The sequence below is a fragment of the Canis lupus genome, chromosome 16 (assembly GCF_003254725.2).
Source record: "Canis lupus dingo isolate Sandy chromosome 16, ASM325472v2, whole genome shotgun sequence".
NCBI lineage: Eukaryota > Metazoa > Chordata > Mammalia > Carnivora > Canidae > Canis > Canis lupus.
Genome location: NC_064258.1, coordinates 7,468,255 through 7,483,361, shown reverse-complemented (window position 1 = coordinate 7,483,361; position 15,107 = coordinate 7,468,255). Strand labels below are relative to the sequence as shown.

The 15,107-nt window shown below is 42.4% G+C and overlaps 1 protein-coding gene across 1 annotated transcript in view; it reads left to right on the top strand.

Moving 5' to 3' along the window:
• Positions 1-308: 308 nt before the first annotated feature.
• The window catches only part of WEE2 (WEE2 oocyte meiosis inhibiting kinase), a 32,587-nt gene continuing 17,788 nt past the window's right edge, over positions 309-15,107 (top strand). The window contains exons 1-2 of the mRNA XM_025433900.3: positions 309-653; positions 14,488-14,684. Coding sequence (XP_025289685.2) covers positions 309-653; positions 14,488-14,684 — 542 coding nt within the window. The remainder of the gene's footprint in view (positions 654-14,487; positions 14,685-15,107) is intronic.

Here is a 15,107-nt window from a genome sequence, read left to right as displayed (position 1 = left end):
TGGGTTCAGGGAGACTATGTGGGATATCCAGAAGAGTTCTATACATGAATTGAATTTAATTGCTCCGAGAGTCGCTGGAGCTTTCTTCAATCAGGCTGGAAATGAGGATAAGCTGAGGTCTTACAGATATGGGGTACTTAAGGGAGCAAACTAATGCCGTGCCTCTGCATAACTATTAGTGGGCAGAGGGAGAGGCAGGCTAACACTGGGGGATTTGCCAGCTTGCAGTGTCCTCTCCTCCTCTGGAGCTCTACAGGGCTCCCCTCCGATAGGCCTTCTCACTGGTGCTGTCAAGCTCTCTGGCTGAGATGGATGACAGCAGTATTAACAAAGAACTAAAGCAGAAGTTGAATGTTTCCTACTGTGAAGAAGAGAGCGAGAGTGAGGGGCAGAAGGAGGCACCAGAAAGCAGGGAGACCCAGAGTCAAACCCCAGACTGGGCTGAAGGCCAGGAGTCAGAGGCAAAGTTCACACCTCCCAGGACTCCCTCCAGTAGCATCCATGGAGTGGGCACATTTGAGGAAAAAGACAAGATGAGTCCAGATCAGGCTTTGAGGACTCCAGGGCCAGGCTTTCACAAATGTCCTGGGACACCAGCCCAGCCAGACAGCAGGAGCGAGGTGGTGCATTGCGAGAGCCCCTACACTCCCAAAGTAAGTAAGTCGTGGGGCAAGGGGACCCAGGTTGCCAAGATCTGGGTTCTAGTTCAGCTGATGGAGAAGCAGGACACGGTCGTTTATGTGTATCTGACCCATTTGCCTCATGGGCTATGCATGTCCTTAATTATGTATTTGTTGGTGAAAATGAAGAAAAGTTTTAAGTTATCAGAAAGTAGAACTACGTGCCTTGCTAGCTGTCTTCTCAAAATTGTTGATGTCAGCAACTGTTTGGTGTAGGCCACAAATAAATCTTGGTGGGGGAAAAATCCTAGTTAAAGAATATTGGAACTGGAAGGATGATTGAGATCTGGAGCCCTGTTATGCATTCTGCATGTGAGAAAATCGAGGTTCAAAGAGATACACTGGCTTTTGGCTCAGCCAATGGCAGAGGCAGGACTAGAAACCTGATCTTTTGGTCTCAGTCTGCTGTTCTCTCCATTACGCCAACTGGCTCTACTCTTACGTAATTATCTACTAATATTTCCTAATATAAGAATGTTCACCTTCACTGTTTGAACATATTCACATACCTTTGCCACTGCTCTTCTCAGAAGGAAGTCCTCCCCATTCCTCAGTCTGGTGAGGGATAGGCTCTTCCGTTATAGGTGATCAAAAAGTTAACTTGGTGATACTTCTTTATAAGCTGAGGATGACAAATAGGCTAAGGTCCCAAGTAGTTAGCTTAGTCCTTTATTCTTGCCGTGATTATTCTTATATTGTATCTACACATTATTAAGGCCATGGAAGGCCATCGTTACCTCTGACAACCTCATGCCATGGTATGTGAGCTCCAGGACTGGCATTAGCTCTGCTTTTTGCTGGCTCAGCTTGAGGTACTCATGCCGTCATAACAACATCTGTGCTTCTGATTGCAGACACAGTCACTGTCAGCAGGCCGCTTTAGTTCCTGCTGAGCATGCACACCACATCCACTAGGAAGTACCAAGCTTCTTGTCTGTATTGTAGACAAACTACTTTACAATGCCTGTGTGTCCATCCGTGGATTTTCCAATCGTCCCAACACCAACCAATCAATCATCCATTTATTTTTTGAGAACCCAATGTGGGCAAGGAACACAAGACATGGTCTCTGCCCTCAAAGTGCTTATAATCAGCAGAAAGACAGGGGATGTATCTATAGACACTATGTGATAGGTGTTTCGAGAATGGTTTTGGTGTATGTAGATTAGTGAGAGAGTGGGCTGAAAGAGTGTGTCTCTGAGCAAGGGTACGCAGACGAGGAAGCATGTCACGGTATGTCTATTTCATTCATTCATTTAAAATGGAGCACCTTGATATCAGACCTTCTGCTGGCAAATGATTCACTGTGTCAAAAAGTGTCCTTAAAATGAATGAAGATGAACAACTGAGACAATAAAGTTCAGATTAGGGGTGTGGGGGAAGTGGTGTGGCATGATGAGAAAGAATTAGGAATTAAGTCCCAAGATCAGGGATGCCTTTCCAAAGAAAGTCAAGTCTGAGAGCGGTCTTCAAGGATGAGCTAGCGTGAGCCAGGTAAGGAAGCGAATGAGAACTTGAGGCCAAGGAAAAAGTGTCTAACAGGTTAGGAGGAGGAAAGATCATGTCACACCTAGAAACTGCACGGTGCTAGAGATACGGGGCCTGTATACGAGAAGTTGCAGGCAGCGAGGTCAGAGGAGGTAGGCAGGAGCTAGATTGAGATTTTATTCTGAAAGCTTTGAGACCTTCATTAAATAGTTTTGATCAGAGGCCTTTTGGAACAATTGACCTTCATGTGCAGGCTGCGTGGAGTGGGAGAGACCCTGAAAGCAGAGCAGTATTCATAGCAGATCTGTTGACAAAGGAGAAAGGTCTAAACTACATTGGTGGTACACAGTGATAAATTGAGGGATGGTTAGGATTTGCAAAGTGACTTTGATGCAGGATTGTCAAGCCCAATGGGCAAGAAAGAATTCTTGAGACGTTTTAAGGTGCAAAAAGGTATTTTTATTCTAGCAGGGGGACAGGACCTGTGGGCAGAAAGAGCTGTGCTGTGATTGTGAGGAGTGTCTGATTATATAGGGTTTTATAGCCAGGCGATGGCGACTTTAGGGCTCCAGGAAATTGAGTCTATAGGTTCCCATAGGTCTATTATGGTGTTTTTCTTGTAAATCATTAAGACAGTTACAAAGCATAGTGAGTTTCATGTCCTACATGACTGGATCTTTATCAATTGACCATTTGTTTTCCCCCTGACTTTGTTCTTAGGCAGTTACTAGTGCCTGGGAAATGTTCTATGTATATATCCCACCTTAAGGAGAGGAGGGTTTGGTGGGGTGTCAGCACATGTTTTGCCTCATCTTGCCTTTCGTTCTCTCATCATTTTCCCCCTTGAACAAATCTGATCCTTAAGTCTTTAAGATTGTTGAAGCCAGCAGATCTCATCTTCTTTTTTTTAAAATTTTTTATTTATTTATGATAGTCATACAGAGAGAGAGAGAGAGGCAGAGACACAGGCAGAGGGAGAAGCAGGCTCCATGCACCGGGAGCCCGATGTGGGACTCGATCCCGGGTCTCCGGGATCGCGCCCTGGGCCAAAGGCAGGCGCCAAACCGCTGCGCCACCCAGGGATCCCAGATCTCATCTTCTGTAGCTTCTTCCTGCTGAATAGGGGCATGGAGATGTACCTTCCGATGGGTCAACATTGTTCAACAGGGAAACATGGGGGAGTAATGAAAGGTGGAGGCAGCTGAGGTCATTGTGAACAGAAAGAGGTAATCTGTGGGTGGTATGAACCATCTTCATCCTCATTTAAAGAGGAGTTTGAGATCTTCTCCAGGTTCATAGGAGTAAGAAGGCACATTAGTTTGTTCATGGGTTTCCTGTGAAGGAGGTACATGAGTCCAGGAGGAGTGGCTCTCTAATTTTGCTACGGTGGGAGTACATAACACAACCTGATATGGACCTTTCCATTTTGGATTTAAGTCCCCTGATGTATTTGACTTCCAATCTTTTAAATAAACCATGTCTCTGAGGCTTACATGGGATGGACTTTCAGTTATAAGTAAGTCAGGTTTTGGGAACACATGATCAGTATATCCATTAAGTAACTTATGAATTAAACCAGCCTGAGTGAATAGTTTAACAAAGGTTTATAATCTTCATCTAATCACAAGTCCACTGTAAGAAATGGTTTTCCATATAATAACTCAAAAGGGCTCAGTCCTGGAGGTTATTTTGGAGTGGTTCTTATTCTAAGAAGTCCTATTAGTAAGAGAGTAACCCAATTTTTCTGGGTCTCTAGACTAAGTAAGTGTCCTTTTAAAGTATGATCAGCTTTCTCTACCATGCTAAAGGATTGTGGATGCCAGGCTGAATGTAAAAAACATTTAATTTTTAAAGCATGTGCTATTTGTTGAGTTACTTGAACAGTAAAAGACAGGCCACTGTCCCTTTGAAGGATCATGGAAGGCAAAAACCTAGGAATATTTTCACTCAACAAAACTTTGATTACTTCTGTGTCTCTTTTAGTTTTACATGGAAAGGCCTCCATCCATTCAGTGAAAGTATCAACAAACACTAGTAGGAACTCACAGCCTTTTCAAGGAGGTATTTGTGTGAAATCAAGCTGCCAGTCCTCTCCTGGATATATACCATGGCTTTGGACTGGTTTCAAAACAGGTGGAGGGTGGTGCATGGACTGCACCTTCTGGATTTACTTGTGCCCAAACATATGGGATTGGCAAACCTGTTTTATTATAACTCTTAAATTCACTCCATCAAATATATTTTTAACTAAATGCTTTAAAGTATTTTTGCCCAAATGAGTAGTTTGGTGTAAATTCTGTATTACCTTCCATTAGTTATTTTTGGATGTAAAGATTTTCCCTCATTATTAATAAGCCAGTTCTGTCCTTTTTTGGAATTTCCTTGTTCCTGGGCTATGTGAATTTCTTGGTCTGAATAGACTGGAGTTATTGACTTGCCTGGAGTTAAGATTGGTATGAGACTTAATATTTGTTTTGTGCTGCCTGCTTGGCTACATGGTCCAGCAAATTGTTTCCGTTAGATTCCAAGATCATATCCTTTGACATCCTCTGAGATGAATTACAGTTACCTTCTTAGGTAGGTGTACAGTCTCAAGAAGGGGAATTATTTCAGGCCCATATTTGATCAGGGAATTATGGCTTGATAATAATGGTAACCCTCTTTCTTTCCAAATTTCCCCCGTGGGCATGTAGCACCAGGCAAGCATATTTGGAGTCAGTATAAAAATTTTTCGGCCTTTTGCTAAGTGAAGAGCACGGGTAAGTGCTATTCATTTAGTCTTTTGAACAGAAGTAGTTATTGGAAGGGCTTTTGTCTCAATGGTCTTAGCTAAGCTAACTATAGCATATCTGGCTTTTCTTTTTCCTTTATCCATGCTGCTGTCATCAGTAAACCAATTGTCCTCTGCATTTTCAGTAGGGGAATCTTTTAAATCTGGTCCGCTAGAATAAACAAGATCAATAATCTCTGAGCAGTCATGTTGTAGCATAGATGTATGATGGTCAGGTACAGGCCTAAGGATAGCTGGGTTTAAAGTTTAACAGGCTTTCGATATTATTTCAGGTGTGTCTAAAAGCATAGCCTGGTATTTAGTAAGTCAGCCTCCCATTATCCATTGGTGGCCTTTGGTCTCTAGGACATTTTGGACCTGATACGGAGTTATCACCATCAAGAATTGTCCCAGAGTAAAGTTTGAAGCTTCTTCTACCCAGGAGGGCTGTTGCAGCCACTGCTTGAAGACAAGCTGGCCACCCTTGTGGGGTATAAATGACTGAAAAATAGCCCACCAGTTTTGTTTCATTTCCTAATTTCTGGGTAAGAACTCCTAAAGCTTGTCCTTGTTTTTCCTGCTACATACAAAGTGAAAGGTTTTTCTAAACTTGGGAAAGCCAAAGCCTGGGCTGATGAAAGCTTAGCGGTTAATGTTTGAATGGCTGTCTGTTGGCCCTTCCACAAAGAATAAAGGGTCTTCATCAGGGCCTTTAATTGAATCATATGATGGTTTGGCTAAGAGCCCCAAACCAGGAATCCATAGGGGGTAAAAACCTGCCATATCTTGTAAAGTACAGAGTTGGGTTTTTTGGTAGCTGGGGGTCCAGGATTCAATATAGCCTTTTTTTCTGTCATTAGATATGGTACAATGACCTGGTGTTAGCTCATATCCTAAATATTGCACTTCTTGTTTTGATATTTGTGCCTTTTGAGAGAAGATGCAATACCCTCTGCCTGCCGAGAAATTATGTTATAGAATTACTATCAGACATTTCTTTTTTTTTTTTTTTAATTTTTATTTATTTATGATAGTCACAGAGAGAGAGAGAGAGAGAGAGAGAGAGAGAGGCAGAGACACAGGCAGAGGGAGAAGCAGGCTCCATGCACTGGGAGCCCGATGTGGGATTCGATCCTGGGTTCCAGGATCGCGCCCTAGGCCAAAGGCAGGCGCCAAACCGCTGCGCCACCCAGGGATCCCACTATCAGACATTTCTTTTGTGGGACTACAGATTAAAATATCATCCACATATTGAACTATATATAGTCCCTTGAGGCAAGGAGATAACACAGAGGTCTGTGCTAAGTGCAGCTCCAATCAGTGAGGACTGCCTCTTAATCCCTGTGACAAAAGACTATCCAAATTAATTGAGCAGCCTGTAGGCTTGAAGGTGAGCCCATTCAAAAGCAAATTAATGGCTGTATTTCTTCATTTAGAGGGATGCAAAAGAAGGTGTCTTTTAAATCAAGTACTATAAACCAGTGGGCATCACCAGGGACCTGGATGAGAACAGTATATGGATTTGGCACTATGGGATGAATAGGTATAACTGCTTCATTTATAGCTCTTAAATCCTGTGCCATCTGATAGTCTCCATTTGGCTTCTTTGCTGGTAAAATTGGAGTGTTATAAAGGAGATTGACAAGGTTTTAAAATACCATGTTTGAGAAATTTACCATTAAGTGGTTGTAACCCAACCTTTGCCTCAGGTTTTAAGGGACAGTTTTTTTTTGTTTTTATTTTTTTTTAAATGAAGTATAGTGGTTGGGTCCTTTTAAGGTCACTTTACCTGGTTGGGCTTTAAGAGCCCTTCCTGGGACATTACAATCCCAAACCTGTGGATTTGCTTCCAGATTTTAGAAGGGATATCAGGGCAAAGAGAACAAGCTGTCCTCTTCTTTAGTAAGAGCAAGCCTGCTTCCTAACTTATACATTAAGTCTCATCCAAGTGACGGAGTGGGGCAAGATGGAAAGACTAGGAAAAGCATGAGTAACCAACTGATTTTTGTACTTGTAGATTAAAGGCATTGTCGGTTAGCATGTTTTAGTTTCCCCTTCTATGCTAACAATTTATAGTTAAAAGACCAGTAGGGCCACAGTGCTGAATAAGAACGGAGTAAGTGGCTCCTGTATCAGTAAGAAAATCAATAAACTTCCTTCCATATCCAGGGTAACCTGGGGCTGAGTCCTCTTGATTTCAAAGGGAGCCAGAACACTCACAAGGCCCCATCAGGCTGGATCCTCTGGTTCCTGCTCTCCAGCAGGGAAGTGAATTCCTGTCTTCCTCTCCCTGGAGATGACGACAATCTTTCTTCCAATGTCCTTCTTTCTTATAGACAGGACATGGCCCTGGTAGAGAGCATTTGTGTGGACATTCTTTGTTCCAATGGCTGATTTGGCCACACCTGCAGCATGGGGTCTTATCTGGTCCTTTGTCTGACACCAGATTTTTCTTTGGCCCCTGGTTAGTCTGGTGTTGTGGGGAATCCACCCACAATAGTGCCAGCCAATATTGGAGCCTGAATTTTATTTTGCTGTTTAGCTCTCCAGTCCTTTTCTTGCCCTATGGCCATACTTCTATTATTAAAGACCCCAGCAGCTACCTCTAGTGGGCACTGGGCGGCAGGGGGTGGGGGGTTGGGTGTTTGAGGGCCTAAAGCCATTTTAGTTAATTTTCAGAAGATGTCAGGGGCCAGCTGACTTATAAAATGCATGCTTACGATAATTGTTCCCTCAGATTGGGTTCAGATTTGTATACTTAGGGACAGTGTCTATCAAACAACCCTGAAATAGAGTTGGATTTTTATCAGCTCCTTGAGTAACTTCCTGAATTTCATCAAAGTTCACAGTTTTAAATCTTTTTTTGTTCTGTTTTAATTTTTTTTTTTTTTATGATAGTCACAGAGAGAGAGAGAGAGAGAGAGAGAGGCAGAGACATAGGCAGAGGGAGAAGCAGGCTCCATGCACCGGGAGCCTGATGTGGGATTCAATCCCGGGTCTCCAGGATCGCGCCCTGGGCCAAAGGCAGGCGCCAAACCGCTGTGCCACCCAGGGATCCCAAAGTTTACAGTTTTAAAGAATCCTTTTCTCTTTCCTTCCATTAAACAAGTTATCACATGATCCTGTCTTTCCCTTCCCTATCATCTTGGATGGTGTAACTCCAGTGAGGTTCAGTACTGGAACAGCACTTCCCCCTACTGGATAACAGTATCTATCTCTGACTGCTAGTTCATCAGCAAGTTCTTGAGCCCCTTGCCCAGGTATGGTTCTTTTCTTCAGGGGTAAAACAATGAATTCTTATGATGAATGTATCTTGCCAGGTCAAATCAACCATAATAGATAATTGTTGAAAGCCCTCAATGAATTGAAAACAGGGTTTCAGAATATTGTCCTAATTGATGTTTATCTGAGTCAGGTCTGCTATGGAGAATGGGATATGGACTCTAACTGTGCCCATTTCTCCATTAGCGCCCTCCCTAAGAGGATGCAATCCAGATTTAGGTGGAAGGCTTAGAAGATAGGGAATTCCCCTCCTGGTATGTTCAGAGGTGGGCTGGGAGCAGAGGGGTCTTGAGGTTCATAAGGAGGAGAGATAGTAACAGAGCCAGTATCCTCTTTGGATTGGCTGGTGATTTCTCCAGTGACCCAGGTTTGTTACAAGGAATGGGCCTATTTAAACAATCATCATTCAGTATGTTCAGAGGGGATTTATTAACCTGGTTGGTGATTAGACACATTATGCAAGAGGCCCTTAGATTGGGATCCGATTTAGGGCATTGAAGGCCTGGACATAGGTACCTCAGTCCATGTGCCCTGTTTCCTATTGAAGAGATCTGATAAATCATATTGAAGTTTAATGTTCCATTAAAGGGCTATTTTCCTTCATTTCCTAAGGAGTACTGAGGCCATTCAATGTTACAGAAGATCAGTCTTTCTTTTTTCTTCCTTAGATCTTGCAATGTGAATTGATTCCAGTGAGTTAAAAGGCATCTCAAGGGAGAATCCTTAAGAACCAAAGAAAATCCCATGCTCCCAGAAAAGTAGAGAAGGTCCATTACCAAAAATCCCCCCTGACTCCTAGGTGGCATCCTACACAGGACATGTCAGAGCTTCCTAGTGTCAAAGTGACCAGAGGCGACCTTCTAAGAACATGATATGAATACCACCTTGCCTTGTAGGAGGGATCCTGGTGTCCCTCAGCTTCTGCATTGCGCTCTAGACTACCAATGGGTGCCAGTGAATGAACCAAAATGCCATGGAGAACTTGTCATTCTTAACTCATGGAAAATACCAGAAAAGTTTTACAGGGGAAATTATATACTATTGTAATTTAAGTAGTCAGTAGGGGACATTGATGAAGAATAGTAAAGATAGAAATCCATCACGATCTAAGTAATATCCCAATACATGTAATCTTTTATAGCTGACTTCACTAGGAAAGGATCCTCAGTTGGGTTTTAATTCAGTTTGGTACTGGTTTCAGCCAGCTCTGAGTGGAGGACTGTCTCGTGGCCAGAAGTGGCTAGACTAGGAATTTGGAGGGGATCATATTAGACCAAAGAGAAAGAAAACCTTACATAAGATTCTTAAGATTGGCAGCTACCCTAGTGACTTAGGTGGCTGTCTTATGCCCAAGAAAGACAACTTTGTGTAAGAATAGGAATAAAGAAAGGGCATCAAGTTTCTGGGTCTTCTAATCATTCCCGCCAGGGTACTAGCTTCCAGTCAAATGATAGTCTTTCTCCTACCTATAAGTATTGCAGCCTGAGCAATGGACATGAAAATGTTCCAATAAGCCCATAGTCCTTTTTTTCCCCTTAAAAAAATTTTTTTTTATTGGAGTTCAATTTGCCAACACATAGTATAACACCCAGTGCTCATCCCATCAAGTGATGGGCACTGGTGACCTCAGTGCCCGTCACCCAGTCACGCCATCCCCTGGCCCACCTCCCCTTCCACTACCCCTTGTTCATTTCCCAGAGTTAGGAGTCTCTCATGCTCTGTCACCATCTCTAATTTTTCCCACTCATTTGCTCTCCTTTCCCCTATAATCCCTTTCACTATTTTTTATATTTCCTGTATGAGTGAAACCATATAATTGTCCTTCTCTGATTGACTTATTTCACTCAGCATAATACCCTCCAGTTCCATCCATGTCGAAGCAAATGGTGGGTATTTGTCGTTTCTAATGGCTGAGGAATATTCCATTGTATACAGAGACAACATCTTCTTTATCCATTCATCTTTCAATGGACACCGAGGGCCATTTCTTTTCCTTGTTTGTTTCCTACCGTAGGACTTCCAGGGCTAAGAGGGGACTTCCTTGTCTTGTTCCTGCTCTTAGGGGAGATGATTTCAGGTCTTCATCATAAAGTACGATGTCAGCTACAGGCCCTCCTACACAGCCTTTATTCTGTGGATGGACATTTCCTCAAAACCCACTATGCTTTTTATGTTGTGTTTTGTGAAATGCTTTTTCTGCCACTATTGAGATTACCGTATGGTTTTTGTCCTTTCTCTTGTTAATGTGATGGATCACGTTGACTGATTGCCAGAGAGGAAGTGGGTGGGAGATGGGCAAAATAGATAAATATTAGGAGCTATAAGCATCTGGTTCTCAAATATAGAAGCCACAGAAATTGAGAAAGTACAGCCTAGGCAATGGAGTCAGTACTATTGTAACTTTGTACGGGAACAGATGGTGACTACACTTCTCATGGGGAGAGCTGAATAATGTACAGCATAGTCATTAAATTGTAGCCCTGAAACTAGTTTAACATTGCATGTTGACTATACTTCAATAAATATTAATAGGGTTTTCCGATAGAAATCACGGTGGGTCCCTGAAAGGCATTTACACAGCCGTTACACATATGAAGGCACCTCTGCAGAGATGATAAAGATTTCTCAAATATCTTCAATATTGATTATTAAAAGATTTGACAGAGCTTGCATTGGGAGGGGCAGAGGGAAAGGGAGACTCTCAAGCACACTTCCCACCCAGCTGGCCCAGGCCCCACTTGAGGCTCCACACCACAACCTCGAGATCCTGACCTGAGCCAAAATCAAGAGTCGACGTTTAACTGACTGAACCACCCAGGAGCCCCTCAAATGTTCTTAAGCAAAATTCATGCTGAACCCTTGAGGGTGAGAGGACAGCAGGGACACCAGTCTACCTAGAAGGGTGGGAGGCCTGGAGGACCTGAGGGTGGAAACTAAGATGTGGGAGGGTGCCTTCATCCCATTCCCACCCAGCGTGGTGACAGGACCTCCCCCTGCATGCTTGGCTTTCAAGGGATCCCGATGTGGGACTCGATCCTGGAACTCAGGGATCATGCCTCAAGCTGAAGGCAGATGCCCACTGAGCCACCCAGGTGTCCCATGACTGCGATCTTTATCAATTGATCATTTATTTTTCAACTTTGCCTGTGTTCTTAGGCAGTTACTAGTGCCCAAGGAATGCTAGCATTATATATTGCTATTGGGCATAGCATTATATATTATTACATATAGCATCATTATATACATATAATAATGATGCTATCTATCCATCTCACCTTAAGGGGGTGGGGCTTGGTAGGGTGTCAGCTCATGTTTTACACTCAGCTTGCTTTTTGTTCTCTCATCAACTTGATGGAGGGGTTGAGGGAAAAGGAGGGATCTAGGGTGCTGTGAAGTTTCTGCCTTGTTTGATTGAGTAGAGGGTACCTTGGATCAAGACAGTTGATGCTAGAGGCATTTATAGGTTTGGAGAACACAGAGGTGTCCTATAAATCATTGAATAAATGTTTCTGGGGTGCAGGAAAACCAAACTACATTGGAGATCTATCCTTGGATATCATTAGCATTTTGGAAGTTGTTGAAGCTTTGGGTGCAGATAAGCTCAAGTAGCCTGAGTGCCAGAGTAAGAAGAGAAGTGGTCCAAATTAGGAATCCTGGAAGTGCCAAGATTTGAGGGGCAGGAAAAGAACAGAGCTTGGGAGGGAAACTGGAAATGCAAATGAAAAAGTGCACACTTTATGAGGAATATAGTTTGGATCAGAAGAGAGAGGGGGGGGGGGCAATGATCAGTGGCGATGTTATGCTAAAGACAAGGATGCAGAGTAATGGAGGATTGACTCTGTTCAGCCTTACCAAAGGGAGAGGACTAGAAATCATGTGAAGTGACTTGAGGTCACTGTAAAGACTTCCTAGCAGAACAACCTAGAATAGAAGAGTTTCCCGAGGAAGTCATGGGTCCCTGTGGCTAAATGCATTGAACACTAGTTGATGACCACTTGGCAGGAATGTTGTAGAAAGTATTCAAGCATCAGGGGACTAATTGTACCAAACAGGTCTTTAAAGTCTTTGCAAGTCCTGAGATACTATGATGTTGTATCTTGAAGGTAGGAGGTTGCCTTCTCCTCTTGCCATCTTCAGAAGCGAGGGAGCTATTCCGTAATCTTCCCTTCCCTCTATCATCTGTAACAGAACTGTTACTTACAGAATTAGCTACACTCCCTGGAACATATTTATACTCTAAACCTGGACATCTTTCCAGAAATTTTCAATCTGCTTTACTTTTAGGCAGAACTTCCTTTCATAAACCTTGTTCCAAACAAGAACTTTCATAAATACAAGTTCTTTTGGATTTCCAAAAAGATTACTTACAATTACTTACCATTATGGCAATAAAATCCAAATTAGTATAATTAATATATTTCTCTGTATCCTAAGTGGAACTCACAAAATCTATCTGCCTTCATATTTCCAGACTAGGAATTCTGGTCTTGTCTGCCCTGATGTGAATGCTTTTCCTTCCTTTTATCTGAAACATTTCTAGGCCTTTTTGTTGTCCTTAAAGTGTGGCAACCAGAGTGTGCAGCATTCCGGGTGTAGATGCCCCACTGTTTCAGATGTGACAGACACATTTTAATTCCCATATAATCATCAGCATCACAAAAAAACTGTTTCTCGGGGAATGGTTTAGTGTAATTCTAAGTTCATTTCCTCAGTCACACAGACAACTGAGAAATATTATATGGTATAGTTGTACTTACTTGAGCAAACACTGAGCCCTATACTACACTTACAGGAAAATTGTGAGTTTATCTTTGGCTTTGTCTGACAATAGCCCCAGGGTTGTTCATCCTGTAAACTCTAAGACCTGTAAAACCTTTGTAAAAACTGGACTCTAGCAATGACTTTTCTTCACTTAAAAAAAAAAGGTTAGGTTACTAGTTATACTCTATAGTTTCCTTCATTTCTGCTTTTATCATTTAGGGTTTATAATTTCAATATTCATTCCTTGTATCTTCACATTCTTTTTTTTTTTTTTTTTAATTCATAAGAGACACAGACAGAGGCAGAGAGAGAAGCAGACTACATGCAGGGAGCCCGACGTGGGACTCGATCCCAGGTCCCCAGGATCACACCTTGGGCTGAAGGCAGGTGCTAAACCGCTGACCTACCCAGGATGCCCTTATCTTCATTCTTGAATCACATTTTTATATCATGTCATAGTCTAGCTTCTGCTTCTATGCTGAAAAGCCATGGGCAGATATTATCAAATAGTGGAATTCTTTTAGAAAGAGCCTCACAGTACAATGATTATACTATGTGGTTATATCATGGCCCTGCGTCTACTGCTGTACACCATAACACAGCTCTCTGGCCCCTGACTTAGGTTATAATGGCATTCTGCTGTCTCATCAGAATTCTTTGTCTTCTACCTATTCCCTCTGTCCTTTGGTTTAGTTCTGGTTAGGTTGTAGGCATATGTTCTCTTACTGTACCCCACTTGGAGTGGTAAGTCCTGTACATTTTCCTACTTATTGGTATGCTGGTTATAGCCACTGCAAAGCCCTGAATCTTAAGGGCTCAGAGGATTATTTTTCAATTTCCTTACTCTACTTTATGGAGCTCTTTTCATTTGGTGCTGTATTTTAAGTGGAACTGGAAACTTCTTTTCATGTTTAGATAGATAGTCTTTCTTGTACAAAGTGATTATTTCTGAAAGGTTGATGAACTGTTGACTAATGGACTGTGCATCCCTTAAGAGTTGGAATTCACCTCTGTCCACCTCAGCATCCAGCCCGGCATCTGCTACTTAGTAGGCACCAAACAAATATTTGGGTGAATACTTGAAGGGGGAGTCAAAGTACATACTGAGACTATAAGGACCAGGTCTTCTAGAGTCCTTTTCATTTGTCTAAGCTGGAGTATAGTCTTTAAAAAGCCAGAGGTAGAACTAGAGTTGACATTTTTCATAGCTGGCCTCAAAATTGCCCAGGGGAAGGAGGTGGAGCTTAACCAAAGTACAGATTCCTGTGTTGATCCTCTAATCAGAATATCTAGAGGAAGACTAGGAATCTGTATTTTTCATAAGAGGACCAGTTATAATGCAACTAGTTTGTGCTGAACCAGATAACCTCTAATTCCTTTTCAGCAATAACATTCTTTGGTTCAAATATTAACTAGCTGATATGGAACTCTTTTTTTTTTTTTTTTTTTTTTTTTTTTTTTTTACTAACCTCATTCTATTTTCCCTTTTTTGTCATTCTCATTCAGAGTCTGCTAAGCCAGTCAGTGATTTCTTCAACAGAGAAGCTCCCCTCCAGAGGCTCTAAGCATTTGAGGTTCACACCTGTTCCCTTTGTGGATGAGATGACCTCGTCAGCTCTGGTCAATATTAATCCCTTTACCCCAGAGTCCTATAGAAAACAATTCCTTCGATCCAATGGCAAGAGGAAAACTCGAGGAGATCTGTAAGTGTACTGTCGCCTCTAACTTTTGGGAACTGGTCTTACTAATGTCAAGTAGAGGGGAGAGCATGAAAGTAAGATTAGGAACAAGAACTCAACTTGAATGCAACTGATATCATGTTCACACATCCCCTCCTTCCTAAATGTTAATGTTGGTTGTAACCTTCTTTGTCATGGAGATTCTAGTGTCTCCCCATTCTGATATGTACTGTAAGGTATCTTCTCTATAAAAGAATAGGGCAGAGTAAGCAATAGACTTTTGACTTCCATTAGCAAAGTGGGCGAGCTATGGAATTGCATTCATGTGGTCTCTGGATAACAAAAGGCTAGCCATTGGGGCAGGTGTAGCTCACAGTTCAAGGAGAATCCTGCTGTTTCGAGTCTAGACTGTGTGACTGAGAGATATAGAGCAAGGATTTGAACCTC